Source organism: Cinclus cinclus, chromosome 1 (assembly GCF_963662255.1).
Source record: "Cinclus cinclus chromosome 1, bCinCin1.1, whole genome shotgun sequence".
NCBI lineage: Eukaryota > Metazoa > Chordata > Aves > Passeriformes > Cinclidae > Cinclus > Cinclus cinclus.
Genome location: NC_085046.1, coordinates 117665375 through 117692282, shown reverse-complemented (window position 1 = coordinate 117692282; position 26908 = coordinate 117665375). Strand labels below are relative to the sequence as shown.

Here is a 26908-nt window from a genome sequence, read left to right as displayed (position 1 = left end):
TGGGATGGGACAGTCCATATCCTGCTAGAGTGACAGCATCTGTATGTGTCTTCTTTCTTTCTTGTAAGGTCTCTGAAGACAGTAGTAGACCTCTGGCTTGGTTTTGTGAAGCTACAAGAAGCTGAGAAATGATAGAGAGGGGGATGCATCTCCATACTTTATTTTTATCTTGTAGGAGCAAAAGAAACTCCAAACATTAGACTTTCACATTAGACCTTCACAGGACAGTAATAGAATTGAAAAAAAAAAGGTGAGGTGTGTATGCATGTGCTTACTGGTGTACTTCAAGGAGAATGTTTATGACTGGATGTCATAACAAACTACATCTTTAGGCAATTATTCTTTTTAACAACAGGACCATCAGTACTTATTATTTTAGCAATTTGCTTCAGCTAATGGTTTCAGGATCTGTTTCCTGCAAATTAGGAACACACGTGTTACTAAGGGAATATACAACATGGTACCTATTTAGACAATAATATTTTTATTTCAGGCTCCTTTCACTTTGAATTAAATATAAATGAGTGCTAAAAGATGCCATTTCATTCTGTATGAGGCTGATGACACAAATCCTGTCTCAGGGTGGTTTTTATTACTTTTTCATTACAGCTTTCACAGTTCAAAGATTCCTGTCGGAGCTTTGATGTGGAGAAACCTGCTGCTTTGTCAGCTCTGGATACTAAAAGTGCATCACAGGGAATGCATGTTGGTGCTGAATACCTCTTAGCAAAGACTACAAATAAATCCCTCAAGCAATTAATTTTATTTGTGAAAGATGCAACGATATTAGTTCGCCCTTGTAACAGTGGGTTTGTGGTACTGGTGAAGTTGGGGTTTTGGTGGTTTATTTTGTGCTTTTTTTTCCCTCCTGCGCCGCGGGGGCTGTGCCGCTGCCTGCAGTTCCCGCGTGTCCGCGCAGGGGGCGCTGCGAGCCCAGCGTTCCCGCCCGCAGGCACTGGGAACATCCACGGTGCTGTGGGGATGTACCGGGAACACCGAAAGTGCTACAGGGATATACCGGGAACAGCCCCAGTGCTGTGGGGATGTGCTGGGAACACTGACAGCGCTGTGGGGATATACTGGGAATATTGACATTGCTGTGGAGATGTACCAGGAATAGCCCCGGTGCTGTGGGGATGTTCTGGGAACATTGACAGCACTGTGGGGATGTACTGGGAACATTGACATTGCTGTGGGGATGTACCAGGAACATCCCCAGTGGTGTGGGGATATACTGGGAATATTGACATTGCTGTGGAGATGTACCAGGAAGAGCCCCAGTGCTGTGGGGATGTACCAGGAAGAGCCCCAGTGCTGTGGGGATGTGCTGGGAACAGCCTCAGTTCTGTGGAGATGCACCAGGAACATTGACATTGAACATTGCTGTGGGGACGTACAGACTCCACAAATGGCTTCCTTTATTCTGAATACTTCTGTGTATTCCATCCTGGTGCACAACAGACTGCCCATGAGCCAGTGGTGTGCCCTGGTGCCCAAGGAGGACAGTGGACACCTGGTGTGCATTAGGAAGAGCACTGCCAGCAGGTCGAGGGAAATCATCCTGCCCCTCTACTGGTGAGGTCACATCTGGAATGCTGTGTGAAGTTCTGGGCTCTTCAGGGCAAGAGAGACAAGGAGCTTCTAGCAGGTCCAGTGGAGGGCTGCAAAGATGATTAAGGGAGTGGGGCACCTCTTTACATACAATTAAAAGCATAACTGGAGCATCTAATATAGTGACAAAGGGGAATGGATTAAAACTAAAAGACAATAGGTTTAGATTAGATATTAGGAAAAAATTATCATCCTTTACTAAGAGTGGTAAGGCACTGGAAGAGGTTGCCTGGAGAACTTGTGGATGCCCCATCCCTGAATGTGTTCCAGGCCAGGTTCGATGGGGCTTTGAGCAAACTGGTCCAGTGGATGGTGTCCCTGCCCATTAGATGATCTTTAAGGTCCCTTCCAACCCAAATTGTTCTATAGCTCCAGCTAAAGACTCGTGTAGGGAAATACCCGGAACACACAGAGTTTCTGCTGGAATGTAGCTTTTTGTTCATGGTGGTGATAGCTTCAGAACATCATTGCCCCTGTGGTGGTGGTGGTGTTTAGCAAATTTCCTTTAGTAAACAATTGGAAAAAAAAGTATTTGGAAAGAAGATGATGGATAAGGAACTGTCCGCTGTTTTGGTGACTTGTTTTGACCACTAAAGCAAAAATCACATTGCAGTTAATAAAAAGTCATGGTTTGGCCCTGTGATGGATGTGAGCACTCCAGTGTCAAGTGAACACCATGACGGACCACCTTTAAATGCCTCCCTTCTGGGTTTTTTTTGACTGTGCAGCTGCCAACAACTGTCTTTAAAGCAGGTGGTCCCACCTTGTTCTCCTGGAAGCTCCGTGGACTCCACGTGTCCATCAGCATAGCCACACGAGGATACTATGCCATGTTTCCACCTGAAAGGAAGCTGTAGCCAGGTGGGGTTCAGCTTCTCCCAGGCAACTAGTGACAGGATGAGAGCACATAGTCTTAAGATGTGCCAGGGGAAGTTTAGGTTAGCCATTAGGAATTTCTTCACGGAAAAGATGACTAAACATCGGAACGGGCTGCCGAGGGAGGTGGTGTAGCCACCGCCCGTGGAGGTATTCAAGGAAAGACTGGATTTGGGACTCAGTGCCACGATGTAGCTGACGGTGGTGTTGTCATACGTTGGACTCGATGATCTGAGAGCTCTTTTCCAACCTAATTCTGTTTGGGGGTGACCTCTTTCCAACAGCCCCGTGCCGCGGCTGGAGCAGGAGCCCCGTAAGAGCCCTGGCTGGCTGGCTGATGGATGAGACCCGCGCTTCCCGCTCCTCAAGCACGCGAGCAACCATGGAGCATGGATTTTTCGGCAAGGGAGGGAAGCGGGAAGCGCTGCCCTCGTCCGCCGGGACAGCTCACCCCCGGCGCGGGAGCGTGAGAAGCCGAGAGCGCCGCGGCCCCGGCGCTGAGCGACCCGCCGGTAGCAGGGCCCAGGGTGCGGGAGCCGCGGTTGGGACTTTGGGCCGTTCGCAGCTTCAGGTCACCGTCCCTGAGCGCGTCTCTGTGCTCCAGCTGCTCTGCGGGAGGGAGATCCAGCTCTAGTTTGGACACACACCAGCAGCAGCACCCGAAAGAAAGGCTTTATACCATGGAGCGAATAACCCGGCCAGCTCCCTTCGATAGCTCAGCTGGTAGAGCGGAGGACTGTAGAGGCGCGGCCCGCGGGAATCCTTAGGTCGCTGGTTCGATTCCGGCTCGAAGGAGGCGCTCGGTTTTGCCGCGCGGGGCCGCCCCGCCGTTACTTTCTCACTCTTTTGCCGTCGGGAGCCGCCGCCGTTGCCGCTGGCGCGGGGGCGGCTCGCGGGCGCTCGCGGCGGGGCGTTGCGGGGCCGCCCCGCCCCGGGCCCGTCACATCGCCCGCCCGCCGGCGCGAGGCCCCGCCCCCTCCCGCCCGGCGCGCGGAGCCGCGTGCGGTCGGCGGCGGCCAATGGGGCGTCAGTCCGCCTGCGCAGATTCAAACGGCGGCTCGCGGGGGGGAGGCTGCGCGCGAGATTCGGGCGGCACCGGCCGAGCGCGCCGCGAGCGCCGGCGGCTGAGCCCGAGCGGCGGTGGCGGCGGCCGGTGCGCGGCGGGGGCCGGGCGGGCACAGGGCAGGGCAGCGGCGCGGAGCGGCCGGGGGACGGAGGGAAGGAGGGCGGCGGGCGCCGCCAAAACCCGCGGCTGCTCTGACAGCATCGGACAGCGAGGCACAGGACGGGCGAGAAAGGGGCCGCTGCGCGCCCCGTCCTTGCGGGCAGCGGCCAGGCCGAGCCATGCCTGACGCGCCGGGGCCGGGCCGGGGCTGAGGGCGGCCGCCGGGGCGCTGCGGGCACAGCGGGGAGCAGCGGGCCCTGGGAGGATCCCTACCCGGCTGGAGGCATTTTCAGCGCCCCGCCACGTCCCTGCCCTGCTGTGAGAGAGGGAGCCCGGACGGCTCGGGGGCTCCGTGCTGCGCCCCGCGGCCGTGGCGGCCCCCCCTATGGTGCGCGCCGAGGATGGCGGAGAGACGGCGCAGGTGAGTGCGGGACCGGGGCGCTCTGCGCTTTCTGGCCCCATCCCCTCCCGGGCAGTGCTGCCTTCCACGCCGCCGCCCCGAGCCCAGGTGCCCCCCCCGCGCCCCGGGATCCCGGCCAGGTGCTCGCTCCGCGCCCCGGGATCCCGGCCAGGTGCCGCCCCGCCCCTCACCGCTGCTCTCGGCCTCCTTCTACCGCCCCGGCCCTCGGCTGTCACTGCCCACCTCCCTCCCCACCTCCCTCCCCCTCCGGCACCCTCGCAGGTATCTCTTGTCCTGGACTGCTGGGCACCACCTCTCGGGTACAAATCCCGCCTTTCCCCTGGCAGCTGCTGTCACTTCTGTGCTTTCGCACAGGTCGTCTTTGTTGTAGCTTACCTGGCAGCTGAGCTTGTCAGTAACAACTGCGTTCTCTCTCCAGTCGCTTTCCATGCTGGTTATTTTCCTTCAGGTGGAGTAATACTTTTTCACCTCCCAAGTGGCTTTGGCACAGCCTTAATGTAAGGTTTGGGCCTGTTGATTCTTCCATTATGTTCAGTGCACCTGCTTTTTCTCATCTGACGTATTCTTTGACTGAAGGTATCGCAATCCAGCCTGAAATATTCCTGTGAGATAACGTTTTTCACTAGAGCTCCAGCAGGTGCCCTAGATGGCTTTCATACATCTTTTGTTGTATTGATATGAAAATGGGTGTGTCTTTGCTTTGTGTTTAGAAGGTGGGTCTTGGAGAGCTGTTTTGTTGCTATGGTTGTTCTTGTCTTAAATCAGTTTCTGTAAAGTTATAAAGACATGTAAGAGGAAGATTAGGATTGAGAAAGGAAAGGATACTTGGTGAGTTAACTGTGGCATCTGGGGTTTGTTGTGAATGCATACTTTTCATTGAATTGGGGGTGATTTCAAGGTTACACATATTAAAACTGCTTCTGCATTTTCCTATGACGTGGAAAAATTATAAGGGAATATTTTTCTTCAAAACTGCAACTAAAACAAGAAAGCAATGCTTTGGTGTTCTAGTTGTGTAAGCCACAAAGGGTTCTGCTTGCAGTGGCTGACTGCTGAAGCTGTCTGTGCTTGGCTGTCTCCAAGAATAGCTCAGAGACAGCATGTTTCCTGGCACTCCTAATCGGCGTTTTGTAGTTTAAGGGACTTTCACCTGTGGTATTACAAGTAGTAGTTTCGTTGTTGTCAAGCTTTAGCTTGTATTATCTCCCATGGCTGTGTAGTGCTTTGATTTAGTGATTGAAAGTACAGTGGGTTGTGGATAGCAGAGGAAGGTTTGGTTAGAGATCGGTAGCCTGAGGCGGATGTTGTGTCAGTGTCTGATGATGGTATCTCCAAAACTAAATCATTGAAGCTGTGAGTTTGCATGAAAGTGACTTCAAGACTTTTAATTTAGGTGTGGAGTAAGGAGAAAGTGTAATTGTTTTGCACCAAAAGGTATTAAGTTTAGTCTTGCATTCATTTAATGTTAAATTGCTCTTGGTTGTTGCATTTGCAAGCTTGATTTTTTCTTTTAGTGGTCTTCGATTCAGATTTGCAAGGACAGTTAGGACAGAGCTCACAAAATATGTTCTTTACTGTCCCAGATGTCTTATTTGATGAAACTTGGTGGCTGCTTTCCACTTTGGTGCAGTATTTTAGGAGTTTCATAACTGTAAAAGAATTGTCGAATGAGCTGTAACAACCCCACGTGTTTAAAAACCTTGTCTTTTTAATTGAAAACTTAAAGCAGTGGTCCCAGTCATTAATCTGGATTTGATTCACAGTCAATCGTAGCACTAGTCTAAACAAGACTCAGGACTAGGTGCTTGTTCAGGTAGAATCGAGGTGCAAGAGAGGCATTGGTGTGGCCATGGGACACGTGTGCAGCTGGAGAATTCCCAGCGCAGGGCTCTGAACTGCAGCTGCCCATGGGGCCCCCACCTTGCCTGGCACTGGTGCTTGCATCAGTGTCACTGCTGTGTACATGGAGCCCCTTCTCTTCTTTTGAATCCCCGTGGCTTTTCATGTAACTGGACACTGCTCCCGAACTAGTTTGTTGTGCAGTGGGTAAGGAGGTTGTGGTGACAAAAGACTTTACAAGAAGGCCTGATTTTAGTTGTAACTGAACTGTATGGTATTATGAGAATTGTATTTTTGGTATTACAGTCCTAAAATAGATCCCTGAAATTTGTCAAATATCTGTGGACAAATGAAAAAAAAAGGAGTTGTTAGGGGGCCTGAAAAACCTGTTACTTCTGAGTTTAAGTTCTCTTTTTGTAAGTCTGAAGCCACTTAATGCAAAGCTCTTAAAGTCATTGTGTTTGCAACTTTTTTTTTTTTAAGTATGGTAAAGACCTTGCTGTTGACCTTCCCACAAGTTTGCTGCCTTGTCTTTCAGCAAGTCAGCAAAGTTTTTATTTGTTTATGTTTTACTGCTGCATCATGGAGCTAAGTAGGGCAAATGCAGACGTGGTATAGGATGTAGAAGCAAGTCTGCAGGATTTGGGTACTTACTATTCTGTGGTAATGCTTTTGAATAAAGTATATTCTCGGTGGCTGACAGAATGGGAAATAGATAATGTGTAAGTGGTTTATCAGCATACTGTGCTGATCATTGCAAAATAATGCATTGCATGTTCTGCTCTTGACACCAGCATAGGTTAATTTCATTTCTGGGGGTGGGATTTTTTTATACTTTTGATTGAAAAAGTGAAGCAGTTGTCAAGGATGAGCAGAAATAATTTTTGTTTTTAACCTGAATTTACGATACTTTTATCGTGCTTTGTACCAATAATAAAATGAAGAAAAAATTGCACTGTGAAACCACTTTTTAATTTAAGCGGCATGTTTGGATGGCAGTCCCTTCTTTGTGCCTTTAGTATAATTAATGCAGGGGCACTGCTGCTCTTGTTGTTGGACCTAGGTTTCCAACATGTGTTTGAATTTATGCTAACATGAGTCACTGACACAGTTTGAGGGATGATTCCATGAAAGTCTTCCCTGTGCCGCCTGTTCGGAAGGCTTTGTTTCTCCAGGCTCTGGAGTTCCACATTTCTCCAGTAGATGGAGCGTGATCTACGCGGAGTCGCAGAGGTGCCTGGCTGCCCTGCCCCTCCGGGTCTGCGCTTGTTGGCTCAGCACCGATGCCAGAGTTATTCCTTCTGAAACCTTTCTGTCTTCTAAGATTTGTATCTAATTCATGTAACACTGAGGCAACGCTTTTAGTCGAGTTAGGAGCCCCCTTAAAATCTCAAGATGAGATTTACTTGTTTGACATTCTTCAGTGTAAAATTCAAAGTTTGTTTCGGTCATGGAGATAGATTGTGAATGTATTTTGCAGTCTAGCAAACTACTCTAATAAGCTCATTCATGTAAAATAAGGATGAAAAAATGTATTAGAAATACATCAATCTTAAAAAGTAGTTTTTACTTCAAATTTAAATCTTGACTTGGAATGAGTTTTTTCTGTTGAGTGTGTGGCCTTGAAGTGAAAATTAATTCAGTACTTTGACATGGTGAGTTGCTGGAGGCAGATCTTGTGACCATGCAAATCCCATATGTCATTTAAGAGCAATGTGTGCAGATTGGAAAAAAACTACAGGTAATTAGAGAAAAATGTTATTCAGAGGTATTTTAAACTCTCTTTTGATCTTCTTCCCTCTTCTGTTGTACTTTGCAGTGAGGAAGATGATGACTTTCAATATATGGATCATGACTATGAGGTACCACAACAAAAAGGTTTGAAGAAGATATGTAGCAAGGTGAAATGGACCCGTGAAGAGGTAATACTTTTTTTTTTTTTTGGCTTTAGTCTGATCCCTGCCTAATTTTCTTAACTCATAAAATATGTTATTATTTAGTATTGTTTTGGGATAGCATGTGAAATTTATTGGCTGAGGTTATGTCTTAACAGGATGAAAGGCTAAAGAAACTGGTGGAACAAAATGGTACAGATGATTGGGCTTTCATTGCTAGTCATCTACAAGTAAGTTGAATCTCTGTTTCAGTTAAGTTCTCTTAATATTTATTTACTTTGGTCATATGTCTGTTTTAGAAATGAAGTGAAAGAGAATCAAAAGCACATAATAAAAGCTATTTTAGAGGATGCTTCTAAAATAGACTTGAGATCTAGCACAGAACTTGAAGAATCTTATTGGCTCAGTCTTCAGTGAAAGTCTGAAATGATCAAAAATACTTTTCTGTTCACACTTGGCGTTTGTTTTTATTATGGAATATATTCCTGTATCTTACTAGTTTCATTACTCGTGGTGGCTGTATCCACAGTTCCCAGGTTGCTTCTGAAGCAGTTGGGAGGGTGTGTTGCATCTGAAATATTACTTGAAAAGAGAGGGATTAATTTCTTAACCACCATCGGCAAAGGGGCACGTGTGTTTTATTTATTTGTGTTCCTTGGGATTTTTTCTTTGTTTGGGCTTAATTTTTTTTTTCAGTGATGACTGCTTCCCTGAGGTGACAATAGAAAGTACCTGCAACTAGAATTTGTGGTGTTTGTTTCTCTTCTGAACAAATGTTATAAAATGCCTGCCGTAAAAACATGGTAGAATATATGGCTGAAATGGTATTCGATATTGAAGTATTAGAAATCAAAAAATTACACCTCCTCCTAACTTTAAGGTTCTTAAAATATTGTGTGGGATGATGTGGTTATATGAAATTCCATTGTAAGGTAAAAAAGGAGTTGAGTTCTAAATGCTGAACACTTATAACTTTGTATTGTTCTCATCATATTTTTGTGCAACTGTGATGCTTCTGATTTTTTTCCAAGTGGCAAAATATAGATATCAGGTATATAAACTCAAAGCTTATAAATTTAAGTCGTGCATAAGCAAATCCATATTCCATACATGTACATTATTCCCTTATAAAAATCAGTGAAATGAATGGATGGCAGAGGAGAATCAAAAAAGTTTTTATATTAAGCTGCTTGAAAATACATTTGGTGATGCTGATATGCAGGTGTAGTATGGAGTTGCATTTAACAGATCTAACATTTAACAGATCTAACAATTCTCCAGCTGAAAACAAATGCTTCTGGTGACAAAAAGCCTGTTGTTCAGCTGGGCCCAAGTGAGGTTGAAAAAACATTCCCCAGTTATCACAGGAAACGTGCGTAATCAGGTGCCTACTGCAGAATCTGTGATGTTGGAAGAAATTTCTGCAAGTCACCTGGTTCACAGCCCCTGCTAAAGCAAGATCAGCTGGTGCAGGATGGCCAGGACAATGTTTGGGTTTGATTGTCTCCACAGATGGAGCCTTCACAGCCTTTTTAGGCAACCTATTGCAACAGCCAAATAATACAGGCTGGCATAATTCACACTTACCTTGTTACTGATGGTCTTTTGGAAAGAAAACCAAGGGTATCTTGAATTGTCAAGGCCCTCAAACTGCTGTGCTTTCAAACCCGCATTTCATTTCTGGACTAGGCACAGGTAAGCTTTCCCTCCATTCTGCCTGAAAAAAAGTAAAGATGGCTTGAAGGTCACTCTCGAGAGAGAATATAGCTTGTAATTGCTTTTGATTTTTTTTTTTTTGTGGTTAAGGCAGACTGAAACGATTATGTTGTTTCATTCCATCATTTGTTTTGCTCTTCTCTCCAAATCATATTATGATTTCAGAAATTTCTGGAAAAACACTAAAAGGCCACAATTTAAAACTCTTTTCCTCAAAATTTCCTATTCTATATTGAGTCTGCATTTTATAGCTTGTCTTCAACAGGAAATGATGATGTTTTGTAAAAAACTGTAGTGTGCTTTTCATCATACAGTAACTACTAGTGATTAGCTTGAAGGTACTGTGTACAATGTCATTTCAGGTGTTAGTGTTCTGGGTATATTTTCTGGTCCTGCAGACTGCTACTTTGTTAACTTCATCTTATCACGGTAAAACCTTTACTTGGTATCCAACAGCTTGCACTGAAGGAAGTAAATAATCATGTCCCAGTGTTAAAAAAGTGTGCTGTCCTGGGGCAGGCTCTTACCTGCATATTTCTAAGCATTGTACCAACCCTTTCATATAGACAGTTTTTAGGAGGCTAAGTGAAGGTTACTCTTCTTTCATAACTGGGAACAATATTTCAAAAGATCCTTAGTGAAGCTACAGAAAAGCACCATCTGTCCTGACCAGCAAAAGCAGTGTTGTTTAATTAGTATGTGTTAACTAAATTTGATCTGAATCTGTTTTCCTTAACACTCTAGTAAAGAGCAGAGAATACATTCATTTAGGATTTAGCAAAAAACTGTATTCTTTTATTTGAAAGAAGAAGTATGTCCTTAAAAGTTTTTTCCCTTATTTAAGTTATAGATAATGTCAAAAATAGATCGACCACAAAGTTTAGAGAAAGTGTGGAGTAATGAGGAAAAAATAATATAAATTTTTCTTTAAAGAAGAGTAAGTTCTGAATTTGATTATCAGGTTAGTACATTGAAGTAATTAGATTAGAGCTTAATGCAAGGGGGCTTTTGTTGTTTTTTTTTTTTTTTTTTTGTAAGAGTTTTTTTATAAGCAAATGGAATAAGAAGTAATAAGGGAGAATTTAACTATTACACTTAAAACAAATTTCTAAATAAATATTTTAATTTGAAATAAGCTAATAATTCATGCTAGAATGTATTTACAGCTTTATGTATTCAAGAGTTTAACAGCTACACTGGTCTTCTACAACTGTTTCAGAATCGTTCAGATTTTCAGTGCCAACATCGATGGCAGAAGGTACTAAACCCAGAATTGATTAAAGGTCCCTGGACTAAAGAAGAAGATCAGAGGGTAACAAAAACTAATTGGTACTCTGCTCTTTAATAAAATTGGCATATGACTGCTAAGAATGTGTACTTTTTTTTAAGTTCCATTCCTATATAATTGATGTCTGATGCATTTTGTGACATGGATACTTTTATTACGTTATGATGCATGAGAAGACAAAAATTCTATCTTAAGTAGATGGGATGCATTTAATTTCCCATTAGTGAGATTGCTGGCTGAATTACTCTAGTTTACCAAGAAGGGGTTGGTTCTCTTAGTAGCACTGAAGATCAAAGGTCTTGTTTACATCTTTTGTTCCTCAGACCCACTGGACATGAAGGGATTGGGAATAAGGGAAATTATTTCATAACATACTGTTACAATCCTGAGATCAGCTCATTTGGTTAGAACCTAGTTCTAATAATGCCATGGTTGTGAGAGTGTTCCCTATATGGGCCATTTGACTCGATGATCCTTGTGGTTTCTTTTCAGCTCAGAATATTCTGTGAAACCATTTATTTATGTAAAGAAGATATCAATGTTTTAGGCTCCTTTTTCACCTTGCTGTTGTTAATCTGTACTGTAGCCTTTTGCCTGTACAACCTGGACTGCCTGGTCGGGAGATGCAAATACAGCTTTCCTGTGGTATTTCAAATTGGTTTCTTGTTCCTACTGTTTAAAACTGTTCTAAGATGTTCTAAACTAGTGTTTGTCAATTTATGAATATGGTCTTCCTAATATATTTTTTACAGTTCTCATTAGTCTTTTAGGAAAAGCTTCTACTTTGTAAAAACTCTCAACCTCCATTTCATTTCTAAAGGTAGAGGTGTGGGTCTTTCCTTATATGAATATTGTTGAAAATACTCAAATGAAATGTCTTTACCAGTTTCTTATTTGGTCTTTCCTAATGTCAGCTTACGCAGTCAGTGATAGAAAGGAAACTTCCAAATGAATGTTTTCATCAGTATATGCGCTACACACAGAGAATTTGGAGTTAGTAATTTTTTGATTTCCTGAAAAAAAATTATTTTTAAACCCCCAATTCACTGTCTGCTTCCTTAGGCCTAATGTAAGTTGACTACTATAATGTTATTCTAAAATGTGAGTTTATCAGTGTTCTCAGCCTTTGATTAGGTAAGTTAGGTTTTATAATTTATAATTTTATAATTTAGGAAATGATAATGTGCTTTTATCTGTATTCCAGGTGATTGAATTAGTTCAGAAGTATGGTCCAAAACGCTGGTCTCTAATTGCAAAACACCTGAAAGGAAGAATAGGCAAGCAGTGCAGAGAAAGATGGCATAACCATCTCAATCCTGAGGTAAAAAAGTCTTCGTGGACAGAAGAAGAGGACAGAATAATCTATGAAGCTCACAAGCGTTTGGGAAACCGATGGGCTGAAATAGCAAAACTTCTTCCTGGAAGGTGCTTTTCAACTCTTTGTGTTAAATGTTGGAATATGAAAAGTGCTCATCTCAGTACCCTTTCAAATCTTAATTTGTTAGTCAGACCATCTGTTGAGGCTTACATCAAAACACAGTTATCTAATAGATGCTAAAAATCTTTAACATTTTGATCTGTATTCTTAAAAAGATGTAAAACCCATAGAGCTCTTAACAGTTTGAAGGTATCTTCCTGACGATTCTTCCTGATCACTTAAACCTCTGTAATAGAGCTGAACTGAATTAACTGCAAGTAATAGTAGAAAAATTATTTTATATCAAACTTGATCTCAATGTGCCGTCATTAATATGCATTTAAGGGCGACTTTCCTGATTTAAGATCTCTTTTTTGGGCAGCACTTGTTGAACTGGACACTTGTAAAAGAAAATCTTAGTAACATTCAAAAGTCTAGGCTTAGGAATCATGCATTGCAAAGTTAGTTGGTTCTTCTGAAGCCTCTAAGTTAAGAATGGATTGTATGCATTGTTTGCCTTATATTTCTTTCAAGTTTCGTTGCCGATTTCTGTGGTTGTGGAAAACAAAATTTTATCGTGTGAAGAGTTTAATGAAATAATTATTTTATGTTGTACTGTTAATTGAAATTCAGTGTTAAGCTGTCCCTTTTTGAATTCAGTTTGTGTGTTCAAGAATTGACTGTCTAGCTGTGCCTTAAGGCATGTCAGCATTTGTTATCTTAGTGTAATGAGGGATGTGTGCTTAAAAATTTTGTGTTTTATTTAAGTGCACAATCTGTGGCTCACAGTAAATTACTTGGAGGAATGAGAAGAGAATGAAGAGAAGAGAATTCTATCTAAATAGAATTTTGGAGAGGGAAGATGAGTTTGACGGAAGAACTCCTATTTACTAACTTGGTTGTTGTCAATAAATCTGACACTCTTAGATAAAGACTGCTAAAGATCATAGCCCTAGAAGATTTGCAGAAACCAGCACTAGTGGGATGAAAAAGGGAAATACTTCTTGGAGTCGACCTTAAATGAAGAATGGGGCTTTAACCAATTTTTGTTACTGTGTACCTCTACCTAAGGCTAGGAATAATAATAATGCTAGTATTTTAATGCAGTTATAGTCTACTCTTGCCTTAATGTTTTCTTAGTGTTAAAAGTGATTTCAGCCTGCTTGTCAAAATGCCATGCCTGTTTTGTCCTATCCATGATTAAGGGCATGAAGAGGTAGTAGGATGTTCATCCACAAAGCTGCACATAAAACGCAGAGTGGGGGTTGCAGGCTGTCAGTTTTAGAAGAGACATCTTCCAGTGGCAAACACCAGCCAAAATGCCTTTATTATGTTGTGGGACAGTGAGGTGATTATCTTAGCTATGGGTACTGCAAATAGATAGCAGAGGCATAAATAACTGTGTTCAATACATTATTCAAAATATCTAAGAAAAAAGGTTCTCCCTCATGATTGCAGTCAGAACCAAGACTTTCTCCTTTTCTTCTTTTAATTTCTGGCACCCTTGAAGTTAGTAGGAGGAGGCTCTAAAGAGAGTAGCTTTCTAGTCATTATGCCGAAACCCTTCTGATAACAGAACTTTCAGTCTAAGCTGCTGGAGCTTTCTGGATTTGTGGCTTCAGATTAACCTACTCTACAAACCCTGTAAATTGTGCTCTATATTAAAATTTGAGATCTGGAAACCAGTCACTGTTTTATACTTTCATTTTAGGACTGATAATTCAATTAAAAATCACTGGAATTCAACAATGCGAAGAAAGGTGGAACAGGAAGGATATTTGCAAAGTGTTATAAAGTCTGAAAGCGCTAGTTCTGCTGAACTTCAGCCCCAACCTTGTCTGACTATGGAACACTTGCACCCTCAGAATCAATTTTATGTGCCTGTTCAGACACACGTAAGTCAAAATTTAGAATAATAAGTATTTCCCAGTTCCATATAATTGATTTGGTTTGAAACAAGAAACAAATCTGAAAGATTGAAGATCTGACTATCTGAGTATTTTTGTGACTTATGGCAACTCAGGATTTGTAAACCATAAATAGTTTATGTATAATAAACTAAAGATAATTTTATTGCCTCCTTTTCTTGAGGGTTTCTAAAATTCTTTGTCTTTTTAGATTCCAGCATATCAATATGCCTCACCAGAAGGCAGCTGTCTAGAACATGCTCCATCTTCTTCCAACATAGTTCAGGTAAATTGTTAACAGCCTTCATAAATTAAAGATAATTTACTGCATAATATTATTCAGTAAAATGAAAAGATGTGTATCTACTAAGTGTCTGTTAGTCTTTATCATTCACCTAAATTTGTATAGGTTCCTCTGTAAGTAAACTTGCTGGTGTAGTTGGTAGTTTTAGGTTGGAAAAGTGAAGCTCTTTCTGTATCCCAGAAACATGATATTTGTGCTTATTTCTGACAGAAATATGGCTTAAAACATAGTCTACTTGTTAAATCTTGAGGCTAAATTGTGGCCTATATTAGTATTACCTAGCTTATGAGAGATTTAAAGACAAGACTTTGCTATTTACATATATGTAATAAATATAACCCTATCTGAAAAACTTAGTTTACTGTGACTTATATTTCTGGCTCAGCTTTTTTGTTCCCATTAGAATTTATTTCTTTCTCACTGATAAACATCTTTCAATCACTTGAAGATGTTCTTTTGCAGAATTCTAAATACTGAAGAATTAAACTTTAAAACAAATAGAAATTGGATATATTATTTCCTTTTGCTTTTTTGGGCTCCCTTAGAATATATCTGAAATTCCTCATGTGGTGCAGAATTAATATAGATCTTGGTTTCTAATATTATGCCTTGGAGGAATTATTGTGAATTTGGAATTAGTAAAAGAAGTATTTTGACACAAGGAATAATACATGTTTTGTTTGTGTTAGGTAGAGGAATTCTGTAGAACTTTCTACCTAGGCTGAACTTTCCCTGCGCAGGTCATCTGTTTCATGTTGAAATTTCTTCCTAGATAATGGTATAAGAATACAAATCACAATGAAGCCTCAAATGGCTTTTGACAGTGTGGATTGTCCTACACAGAAAATTATAAGATACTTTCTGCTCCTTGAAGTACTTTCTAAACTGGTGATAGCATATATCCTCACCTATATTTATAGCAATAATGGAAAGTGTTAAGGAGGTTAAGAACAAACAAACCTATCAAAACCAATTAGTTAATTTTCTTTTCTGATAGTAGTGGTGGGATTGCTTTTATAAATACTGTGTCAGCAAGTGCTGATTTGAAATACTTTCTTGCACAGTTAGTGAGGATAAATAACACAGAATTGTAGAAGGCATATGAAAACACAAGCACATAAACCGGTGTGCCAGCATTTGGTTGTATTAAAGACAGAATGTAGTGACTGGAGATTAGAAAGTGCTTTAGTGTGATAAGTGCTGATAACTTACAGGCCATATTAAAATTCTGCTAAAATACCACCTTACACACCACTTTAACATCAGATCCATCTCCTGGTAATTGGAGTTGTTTCACTTGTGGGTGACTTCTGTATTACAAAATATGATACAACCTGAACAGTTCTGTTCCCTCTCTGTGTGGATTCCTGTTAAAAATACAGCTGTGTTATAAAACAGACTCTTTACTATGAAGAGGTGGTGGAAGTGAAAAATAGTAATGGCTTCTTTCTTAAATTTTTCAGCAGCCATTTATTGATGATGATCCTGATAAAGAAAAGAAAATAAAGGAACTTGAATTGCTACTTATGTCAGCAGAGAATGAAATCAGAAGAAAGCAAATGTCTTCTGTAAGGACTGTAAATTTCTCTAAATATTTGAATATGCATTACTGAGGTTGATCCTCAGAAATTCAGTAATGGTTGTGTGGTTTAGTGTGGTGTTTTTTTCACCTGACCCTCTAAAATCAAGACTATGCTGTTGCATTGAAAAACTAAAATCTATATAGTAGAACTGAGACGACTTATTTTCAGTGCAGTTTTCTAAACTGTGAAGACAGTAAAATGTGACCAGTAATTTGGCAGTTCCTAAGACCCAGTTTTTAATCCTCTTCAGGAGGTGACATATTTGATATCATTGCCATTCAGTTTTATGGATCAGCAATGTTGATCATCTGCTCAGTAAAGAAAGGTGAAAAATTCATGCATTTTGCCCCATTTGATTTCAAAATGTCATGTAGAAAATATTTTCCTCAAACTTCAAGTGTGAGTGCTTGCAATACTGAATATCCACATTTGGACGTGACAAACACTAAATAAATATGCACTATGCACAATTAGTGTTTAAATTCCATGGAATTTCCCTAATTCTGTAGGATTAGGGTGATTTGCAGATGACAGTCACTGATTTCCTCAGAGGGCTGTGCATGTCAGACACCTAACTAACCCGACCATACTGATCACTAGTTTAGGTTACAGGTGAACTTCAGATTTTATGTGGTGGAGTTAGCCCTGGCATTCTATTGAAACAGTGCAGTTCTGCTTATCTAGTAGAATCTGGTTTGCTTCTAGAATTTCAGCGAAAATTAAAATTTATTTCTTGGGTACTAAGCAGTCTATTGAAATGGGATAACCATTTTTAAGTTTACTTAACTGTTAAAATCTGCATTAAAAAACCACAGATCAAACAAACACGCTATAGAAACATTTTCTAATTTTAAATTTAGAAGTTCAGTATTCTATATGGAAGATGACTTAATAATATACTGGTGTTCAGGTACACAGGAAACTTGTATCAGAGATGGCTTCCAATACAGCCCATATTTACCTAAGTTGTGTGTATAAGATATGAATGTGAGGTAAGATAAAAATCTTACACAATTTGAGAATGTTGAGCATATTAATGTAAAGAGAAGACTAACTTCTTTAATTGAAACAGATAATTAGTATTTGAAAATGCCAAAATTAATAGTTACGCCTAGTGTTTCCACAAGTTCCTTTTTTTCCACCTTGCAGTCACATAACTGACTCTTTTCAGCCTCTAAGTTGAATAAGATTAACATGTTTCTTCATAACTTTTTAGCAAGCTGGAAGCTTGTCTTGTTGGTCTGGAAATTTTATCATGGAGGATTGTATGACTAATACACTAAGTAGCCTTGAGGAACAAACAAGTAATTTCTACAGCATGGACGAGACCCGCATCACACCTGTTCAGCAGAATTCACCACCTAAGTATTTGGGTGTAGAAGCAAATAGAATGTTAACACCTCTACAAACCATTCCAGAATTTGCAGAGACACTAGATCTTATGGAAATTGTAAGTTTGTGTTCCTTGTTTAAAAGAAGTGTTTAATTAGGATTGTCAGTTTACATAATATGTGCAAAATATTCTTAAAATTACCTTATTTTGTATTTATCTATAATTTCTGCCTTATCAAGTGATTTATTGCCTGTTTTAAAAGAACTGTGTTTTAAAATATCCAGTGTTTTCCCCCTGCGTCTTTCATACAATCATAATAATTCAGTGTGTGGCTTATGGAGGTAGAGAGCTGATAGACTGGTTTGGACATTCTGAAGTAATCTTGGATGAGCCTGCTTGTGTTTTGCATCTTGCCCCATAGGATCCGGTAGCATGGAGTGATAGCTGTTTTGAGCTTTCCGAGGCTGTTGTATCCCCGGTCAAGCCAGCTCCAGTAAAACTAATGCGGCTTCAACACGGTGAAGGGGCTGCCGAGTGCCAGTATAATGTCGGCGTTATGCTCGATGGCAAAAACCACAGCAGTATCAGTGGGGACGAGGAAACAGTTTTTTCATCAACCTCAAACCTAACTAAGTTCAGCAATCCACCTGCTATCCTGAGAAAGAAGAAGAGATTGCGTGCTGGGCAGTCCCCGGTGACTGATGTGAACGATGGCTTGTGTAACGATGCCGTCAACGTTGCGCTGAAGCGGACGCCAGTGAAAACACTACCATTTTCTCCATCACAGGTGAGCGTATTTTTAAATATGGCTAAACATGAAGATTGTGGTGGGTGGGTTATAAATTTTAAGTAGTGCATCGTAGCCTAAATAAATATGTCGAAAAAGTTCTTAAAGCATCTGCATGATGGTAGATATATTAAAAATGTATCATTAAGTTTAGTATCCTACCCTGCCCAGGTATTAGGATTGGTGGCTGCACTGAACTCAGTGATTTTATGCAGAAAGAAAATCTGACCTGATTGTTTGGGAACTAAAAAACTTTATACTAGAAAATAATAAACAGCAAGCCTGAACGAACTGGGAAAGATGGTACAGGGAGGCTTGATCCATGCATGAGGGCAAAATGGCAAAAAGCAGGTGTTATGGCATGTCAGGGGTATTTATAAACTTGGAGGAGGGGCGGAATTAGGGTGGAGTTTAGGGAGGGGGTCCAATAAAGAAGGGTGATTAGGAATATTAAAATTACTGCAGCAAATAGGAACCAATGATAACAAGGGAAGCAGAGAGCTTTCTGACAGTGATCAACATACTGGAAATGGAGTATTCTGGGAGTGATTTTTTTTTTTACTCGCCCCTATGCTAGGGTTTTCCCACAGTCTTAAGCTGTGGTCATCAGTACTTTTATTGGCACTAACTCCAACAATTAAATAACCTCTGTTTTGAAGACTGATGGTGGGGGGGGGGCAGCAGCAGTGGCAGGCTCTGTCTCAGCTCACACTTTCTCATGCAAATAATTGTTAATAGAGATCTTTTGTCTCTGTGACCTAATTAAGTAGTAGGGGTTTTAAGGAGAAAATCAAGATTTCAGCAATAAGTGTAAGTCAAGAATAGAGTATTGGGTTGTGTCAGTAAAAGTCTTTCAGATTTACATATGTAATTTGGGTGTCTTTGCTGTTCAACGCAATGGAGAATTTTTATCCTGTAAGGTTGCTTTTTTTTTCCTTCTTGCGGTTAGTTTTTCAACACTTGCTCTGGAAATGAACAATTTAACTTTGAAAATCCTGCATTTACATCGACTCCAATCTGTGGGCAGAAAGTTCTTATTACAACTCCTGTACACAAGGAAATAACACCACAAGATCAAAAGGAAAATGTGGGGTAGGTTTATTATGTTAAACATCTGGTGGTGTTATTAAATTAAAGTTTAATAGACGTGGGGTAATGCGATGGTGATTTCAGTACTTTCAGATTAATGGTGGTGATATCTGTTGTTTAAATGAAGGTATTTTAAAATGTTTCTTAGATTAATTTTATTGTGTTGCTAATGATAAGATATTAAAATGCACATATGAACTCTTTTCTATGCTTGAATAGTTTTAGAAGTCCCACAATGAGAAGATCTCTTTTGGGTTCAACACCAAGGACACCAACTCCTTTTAAAAATGCTTTGGCTGCTCAGGAAAAAAAGTATGGTCCTCTCAGACTTATGGTATGTGATGATACTGTTTCTTTTCTTCTTTGTTGAAGTCTAAATGCCCTCTTGGTTTTGAGGCTCTGTAAGCTTCAGGGTGATCTTAGAAAGCATTTTCATATCCTAGAGAACAACTAGAATGTGAATCAAAACCTCTTTGGATGTGGTTGTTACACTACACTGAAGGATATAAATCTGAAGGCATTCTCTTCTTAAATAGTAATTTGGTACATATAATCATTTGATCCACAGTAATCTTAAATCCATCAGTTTCATGTTTGTGAGTTGTTTTAAATTTGCCTATCCTTGCTAACACTGTATTTCTTACAAGGTGGTTGCATAATTGCCTGAAATTATTTTAGTACTTTAGGATTCTGTTTTTTCAAAAGAAAAATTGTAAGTCAGAGAATGAATGGGTGTGGGTCCTCCAGCTGGGTTATCTGGTAAGAGCAGGCTGCCGTAGATGAGTGTGACTGACCTCATTATTTTAAACAACTTTCAGATTGCACTTGAAAAACTGCATTATCTTTGAATCCTCTGGATTGTGTAAGAGCTGAGTTGTTCTTTAGATTTGGTTCTTCTACAGCACTAGGACTGAAACTAGATGTTTACCACAGTGTGATAATCTTGAGTGATGTTTGCAGTTTTCTTCATTCTACATCCCAAAATTGTAGAATAGCAGTTCGTGATCCTCTGATTCTGCTGGCTGTCACACACTTATTTTGGTTTTGTTGACTATGGATAATGTTACCCTTTTTTGTTAGTTTGTTCCAAATGAATTCAATTTTTGTTCTCTTCCTAACCTAGCTAAGGTATGTTAATGCATAATAACTTTTGGAATTCAGGAGACATATGCTTTTCAAATTCTGAAAAGGTTCCAGCCAATATATATTGACTGCTTCTTTTCTGCAAACACAGAAGGTAGCTCAGACTTTGCCACAGGGCTTGGCACCATCTGTGTTACCCTATAGATTCACAGTCCCTCACTATGCAAATGGAGTGGTTTGGCATTCCTGTTTCTGTCCACTATTAACCTCCTGTTCAAAATCAAATTTTGAGGGCTTAAGGGAATTCTTCTCCTGTTGGTACACAAAGGAGCCATCTGTATGGCTTCTGTGAAATTCTGTACTGTACTTAGAACTATCAATGTCTTATTCAAAGATTTGTATTAAAATTGGTATAAATTCTTTTCACAACAACAGTTATACATTTCTAGTATAGTTATTTTAGTATGTTTTAGTGTATCTATACATGTGTTTATGTAAGTATTTAGTATATATGAATTATTTGTATTCCTTTTATCAGTGGATAACCATTTGCTAACAAGTAACTTGTCTTCAATGCTAGTTTACTTTTTTTAGGCATTGTGTGTATATATATATGTCTTATTGGGCTAAAAATAATGTGGAGTAAAATGAACTTAAAATAATCTTCATAGCCTTGAAATGTAGCCCTGTGGTTTTTAACTACAGTACCTTAGGTCCTTTCTTGTTATGTTTTGCAAGATCTCTTTTCTAGCCTACATTAGCTGAAAGTAGAATGTTGTGAGAACTGGCCTCTAATAGACTTACTGTATGTTCTTCTTCAATTTTAATTAATGTTTAGTCACAACCACTTGCCTTCTCGGAGGAAGACATTAGGGAAGTTTTGAAAGAGGAAACTGGAACAGATATATTTCCCAAGGAGGAAGATGACCATTTGTATAAAACCTGCAAGCAGGAGGTAATATGACGATAGTAGTGTCAAATGGGGAATAACTGCTTTTAAATAATATTTTACAATTTTTCTCTGCAAAATGTTTATTTCAGCACAACTTTTCTAAAAAAGTCAGAAAATCACTGGTCCTAGATTCACAAGAAAAGGAAGAGGTTGGAGCCCAGCGCTTGACAGAAGATGATAGTTTAGATGTACAGGTAAGAATTAAGCTAAACTAACTGAAGAGCATAATTGGCAGCAATATTAATATGGCACTGTGTATCTTTTGTTCTGTCCACTAAAATAATTTTTTGGATTGAGGTTGCTAGATGAATGCATCTAGAAAGTGAAAAATACCTTCAGTTTGAAATACTGTTTTAAGTACTTAAGAAATAGGTGAGCATTGGGCTTGAATTCATGCATTAATTTTTCCTTTCATTCCTTCAGAGTAGGTTAAATAAAGTGAATGCTTTACAGGTTTGTAGCAAAGCTCTTTCCATGCTGGTTACCTATAAACTTTAGCATACACAGTTGCTGAAGCTTTCTGTAACATACCAGGAAGATGACATTTGCTCCTGTGCTGTGCATGCTTGAGAGTCTGGCAGACGTGTTCTGAAAATACCTAATTGCATATTAGGCAGCATATTTTTCCTTCACATAGTAGGGGAATACTTTTAAGAAATACCAAGCATGTAGAAGTTTCTGTGCTTCCTCTGCCTAAAGGAATTTGAATACTTCTGCTTCAGCAACCAAGACATGAAGAAATTAGATATGGGGCTATTTTGGTCCTTCTTTCCTTTAAAAAGAAGCTTAATGTTTTTTTCAGTTGAGTAATTGAATAGCTTATTCTTTAGTATTGTAGGAAAGCTTCTTTCTAATGAGTTCTTAATACATGTATGTGTTTAGTGCTTAAAGAGTAAATGTCTGTGATTCTTGATTAGGTTTAAGGCTATATACAGGATGTAGGGGCCAAGGTCTTTTAAAAGACCGTGTAAGGTGCTTAGGTCATACTCCTTTATGGCTGGTTTTCTAAATTTACTTCTGAAGTGCCTCTTAGACTCTGTGCCAAGCCTTGGTATCTTCCTGCTGGGTGTTGGGTGCTCTGCCACCTAGTGGGATTTGCCAGCTTCCCCAGGAACATCTCTTGGGAGGAGCAGCAGTGCTGCAGCCATTCCAGTCATTACCAAAATGCCTGCTGTCATAACAGGTGATGTCTTGTTATGACACATTATTGTGTATCACTGAGTCCAGGTTAAGATATACACCATTATAGCGTGGTCTTTTAAAGGCTGGGGACTGGGGAAAAGTTGGTTTTCCTTCATTTTTATAAGGAATGCTGGTGCAACAAGAACATTCACTCCTAGCAAGAGAGATAGTGGTAAAAATGAAAAATATACCACTCTTTAAGCAGAAATTGTGCATCCATGTGATGATAATTTAGGAATAAAGTTGAGGTAGAATAAATAGTTAAAAGGTGGCTTAATGCAGTTTAAAGGAGTGTTTTTGTAAGCAAGCAAATACTTACGTCACTGTTAATGTGATCTAATTTCTGGTCTTTAAGAATGACATATGTCTTCCACTTTTGTATACTGAAGCTGGATTAATTTCTTTTTATTTCTATAGACTTTTCCAGTATATAAAATTTTTCTTAAATGATCCATCCAGTGCTTATTTCAGTTCTTAAAGCAGTTATCACTGATGTGATTCTACTTTTTTGACTGTAGTTTGCTTGCCCTTACTTTCACAAGGGTTGTCCTGGAAGTGAAAGTGAAAATTTTTTTTCTTTAAAACTATTCTGTAGTTACCACTTTCTGATACATTTTGTTAAGAACCAGATTTGATAATGGTGTGGCTTTAGAGTAAAGAAACTGTACTCAGTGATAACTAAACCCTGCTAGCAGCTGCTTGTTGTACTATGCTTAGTGTTGACTGTGGATCCCAGTATCGTCCAGCCTAGTTCTTCGTACGCTGTTCATTACATTTTCTTTTCAGATTCTTTCCGAAGGTCTTTCTGATACTGTTTGCTTTGTTTACATTTTGGCTTCTCTGAACACAGAAGTTGAAGTCTTTCTGTATTAATTACTAATTATTATTCCTGTTCCCTACTCTCTTTTTTGTCAATAGTCAAAAAATGCGTATACCACATCTTTATTAATGACACCGTTGTTGGAAATACAGGACAACAGATGTAACCTGATATCAGAAAAACAGGATACAAATCCAGCAAACAAAGCAAATGCAGTAATTAAGAAGAAACTGAATGCATGTGCTACAAAAAATGTCAAAATGGAGAAAGCTCTTCAGGTCTGGATGCAAAGAATTCTGTTAGCGGGTTAACAAAGAAATTTTGTATTGTTTTGTTTCTGTCTTGTACTAATGTCTAGAGTTGTTGAAACCAGTGATCCAGTTTCAGTGGTTCCATGATTCTTATTTTTTTTAAGTTGGTCATTTTTCTGCCAAGTGTTTATTCACAGCTAAGTCCTTTAAATACAACCCTGATGTTTCACACTTTTTAGTGGAACAAACTGATGTTTCACTAAGATTTAGATGTGGGGGAAGGGGAAAAAACGGAGTAGGAGAGACCTACAAAACAGTTTTGGGTGCCCAAGACTAGGAGTTAGAAAACTTGACCTGTTGCAAACTAAACTTCTTTTAGGACTTTAGTTTGTCAGGTTTGTCTGGTGCTTGCTCTTCATAATAAGCCCAATGGGATTCATTAAGCAGAGTTTATCTGCAGGTTCTGTTTTGTAATTGTTCTTGTAACAGGCCTGTTCTTTTTCTTCTGTATATTTTCCGTACTGGTAGAACCATGGAACCTAGTTTTCTCTCTGTCCTGATCTCCAGCTTTAAGAAGAGATTCTTTGACCTGATTTTGTACCAATTTGTTTGTCCCATAAGGAGTCAATGTATAAAGTATTTTTGTCTTCTCAGAGTATCTAGACCTTTGTATTAATGAAAGTTTTTTTTAAAAAAACCCAAAAGACAGGACACTTGGAGCCTGATCTTCCATATTCTACTTAATTGCTTTAACAATGACGTTTTTAAGTAGAGAGACAACAGTATTACTTTCTGAATTTTTTCTTATGAGGAAGAAGAACAAAGTTAATTTAACTGTGATATTAAAATTAAAGAAAAAAAATTTCTTCTGCTGTGAATTGCAGCAAAAGGTGAATAAATCTATCTGCTCCAGAGTTTGGCCTTTAGAATACTAAAAAGGGGAGCTTAGTCATAGTATACACACAAATATTTTCATTGAATCATCCTTTTTCCTTTTTCTCTTTCCGCAGAGAAATTCCCTCTCAGTTTTGTTGCCTTTCTTAACCTCAAGTCCCTTCCATGAATCAAGTTCTGCTAAATTTACAGAGAAACTCAAACGGCTAATTTTCTTTGTCAATCAATATGCAGAACTGATCCTTTGGATCAGTTTCTATTTTGATGTGGGAGGGAGAGGATCTTGCATTCTTCATAATGCTACAATCAGCCAGTGTCAGGTACAATTTGGGGCTGAAGCAAATCAGCTCAAGATCCAGTGCATATTGTGAAGATGTAGGCTTTGCTTCATGGAAAAAGTAGGACTAGTAGCTTAATTATTCTTCCATTCATCATTATTTCCAATTCCTTTGCCATTTCTAATATATTCCCCAAAAATCTAACTGTTCTTCTACAGCTGCCACTTGGTTCAGTAAAGTTCTTCACAATCTTCTTTTCCAGCTCCCAAATAATTTTCCTTTCCTTGGTGTCTCCAGACAGCTTTCAGTAATGTGTTTTTCTGCCTGTTGAACTCAGCACATTTAAAGAGGAAGATGCTCAAAGAGATGATAAGTTAATTAGCTTCCCTTTCGTGTATTAATGGTTGAAGTGGTTAGTCTCTATTGAAGAGTCTTTTTCATTTTGTGTGTTAGAACTTGTATAGCATAACCCAGATGCACTGCTGGGGAGCTGGATTAAGGGGCGGCGAGGGAGCTTTGTCACAAGTTGTAGGTATTGTACTGTAGAACTGCATCCTTCTCAGTAAAATATACTATTTCTAGGCTTTAATAATTTGTTATTACTCTGAAACATTGTATGATAATTGCTCAAGTATTCTAGCTTGTTAAAAGAACCTTTTTAACAGAAGTTTATTTTATGCAGCCAAATCGTGACTGGGAGGCAGTTGTTTATGGAAAAACAGAAGACCAACTTATCATGACAGAACAAGCAAGAAGGTATCTGAGCACATACACAGCTACCAACAGCAGTTCGAGGTCTCTGATACTGTGATGGTCTCTGCAGCTGACAACCATCTCTTTCCATTGAAACTGAAACAATGTTGGAGGAGATTCTGATGTGATACTTGGGAATTAAGTCTTTGAGAGAGTCTGCCAAGGGAAACCTTAAAGCTACCTTAAAGCTTCCTTTCTTCTTTTGACTGACAAAGAACAGGCATGAAGCTCTCACATGCTTTACGAAGGGATACTGCAAACAGTTCTGCAATGAATTTTTTAGATATTAAGAGAGTAAACCCCTAAAATATAAAGAAGGGTAAAATACATTGCAGTACTGACAACATACAGTTTTTAGGTCTATTTTTCATATTTATTCTTTTGACTTGCATCGCTTTTTTATCTGTTAGAGCATTTTCAGTATAGAGTAGGTTTATAGGTTGTTACTGGTTTCCAAATGAGCAACATACGTGACTGAACATGCTTTTGCTTATGTAGCATTTTTCTAGTATATAAAGAAACACAATGGAAAGGAGTACAAAGGAAGGATAGAAAGTTGCACTACTAATTTTTTTTTGGTATGCTGCAAAACAATGAAATTAACTACAGTGTTAAATATATTTATTTGCAAATGGTACTAGAAGTAGGCAGAGGGGGGTGAATTAAGTTTAGTGTAAAGCATCAGTATTTTCTGCATAAATCTCAAAATGAGATGATTGTTGAATGTATTGTACAGTATGTAGGAACAAGCAAAATTTTGTAAATTGGAAAGGAGTCTGTTTTTATAATTTATTTCCATTTCAGAGCTTAAATGTAGATATTTATACGTATGCAGGTTGTCTAGAGGCCAATGTTGTTTCCTGTTAAAACAGCTAAAACAAAAAAAAGGACAAGTTTAAAATATATGAAATAGCAGAAGAATTACAGTGGTGAAGTGTAAAAATCTATACCCTATGCTACATCTACATAAGGATTGCACTATAGCCCTAAAATCATGTTGGTCTACAACATAATTACAAGGTATTCCTGTATTATACAGCAACTGTTCCTGTACCTTGTTTAAATATATTTAGAAAGAAATGGTGGGGTCTTATTTGTGACCGAGGAATACTTTGTCCTGCATAGGAACTAAAAACTAATGCATTTTCAATATATATATTTTATTTTTTTTTCTTTAAAGAAACTTGGCACCTTGGATCTCAAAACAATTGTATCTGCACTTAACTTTGACCATTATATACTGACTAAATGTTTGAAGAGCAAAGAGAACATTCTTTTATTTATGAAAAATCTTTGTCCTTATTTAAAGGTATACAGGTCACAACACTTGCTTTAGTTGCCTATTTTAGGTATTTGCACTTATTTTATGTCTTTATTTTTGGTTTTGAAGGAATGTTTTGGTTTGCTTTTGTTGTAGAGATTTTTATGTAGTTAATTTCGAGCAAGTTATAATGGAGTGCTCTC

At 39.4% G+C, this 26908-nt stretch overlaps 1 protein-coding gene and 1 non-coding gene across 3 annotated transcripts; both read left to right on the top strand.

Annotated features, from left to right (window-relative positions):
* The first annotated feature begins 3192 nt into the window (after positions 1 to 3192).
* On the top strand, positions 3193 to 3282 carry TRNAY-GUA (transfer RNA tyrosine (anticodon GUA)). Its single transcript is given in 2 exon segments — positions 3193 to 3229; positions 3247 to 3282. It is a non-coding gene; the product is annotated as a tRNA-Tyr (tRNA).
* Positions 3283 to 4003: 721 nt separating this feature from the next.
* Positions 4004 to 25741, top strand: MYBL1 (MYB proto-oncogene like 1). Of its 2 annotated transcripts, XM_062502120.1 has the most exons (16): positions 4004 to 4073; positions 7732 to 7834; positions 7966 to 8037; positions 10743 to 10835; positions 12016 to 12236; positions 13940 to 14123; positions 14347 to 14421; positions 15903 to 16007; positions 17239 to 17472; positions 17777 to 18142; positions 19092 to 19234; positions 19451 to 19565; positions 21153 to 21269; positions 21356 to 21460; positions 23367 to 23546; positions 25374 to 25741. In XM_062502120.1, the coding sequence occupies exons 1-16, from the start codon at positions 4054 to 4056 to the stop codon at positions 25500 to 25502; spliced, it is 2262 nt and encodes a 753-aa protein (XP_062358104.1). In that variant the 5' UTR covers positions 4004 to 4053; the 3' UTR covers positions 25503 to 25741. The 2 variants fall into 2 exon arrangements, with proteins under 2 accessions (XP_062358104.1, XP_062358114.1); XM_062502130.1 differs by lacking the exon at positions 23367 to 23546.
* Positions 25742 to 26908: the final 1167 nt, after the last annotated feature.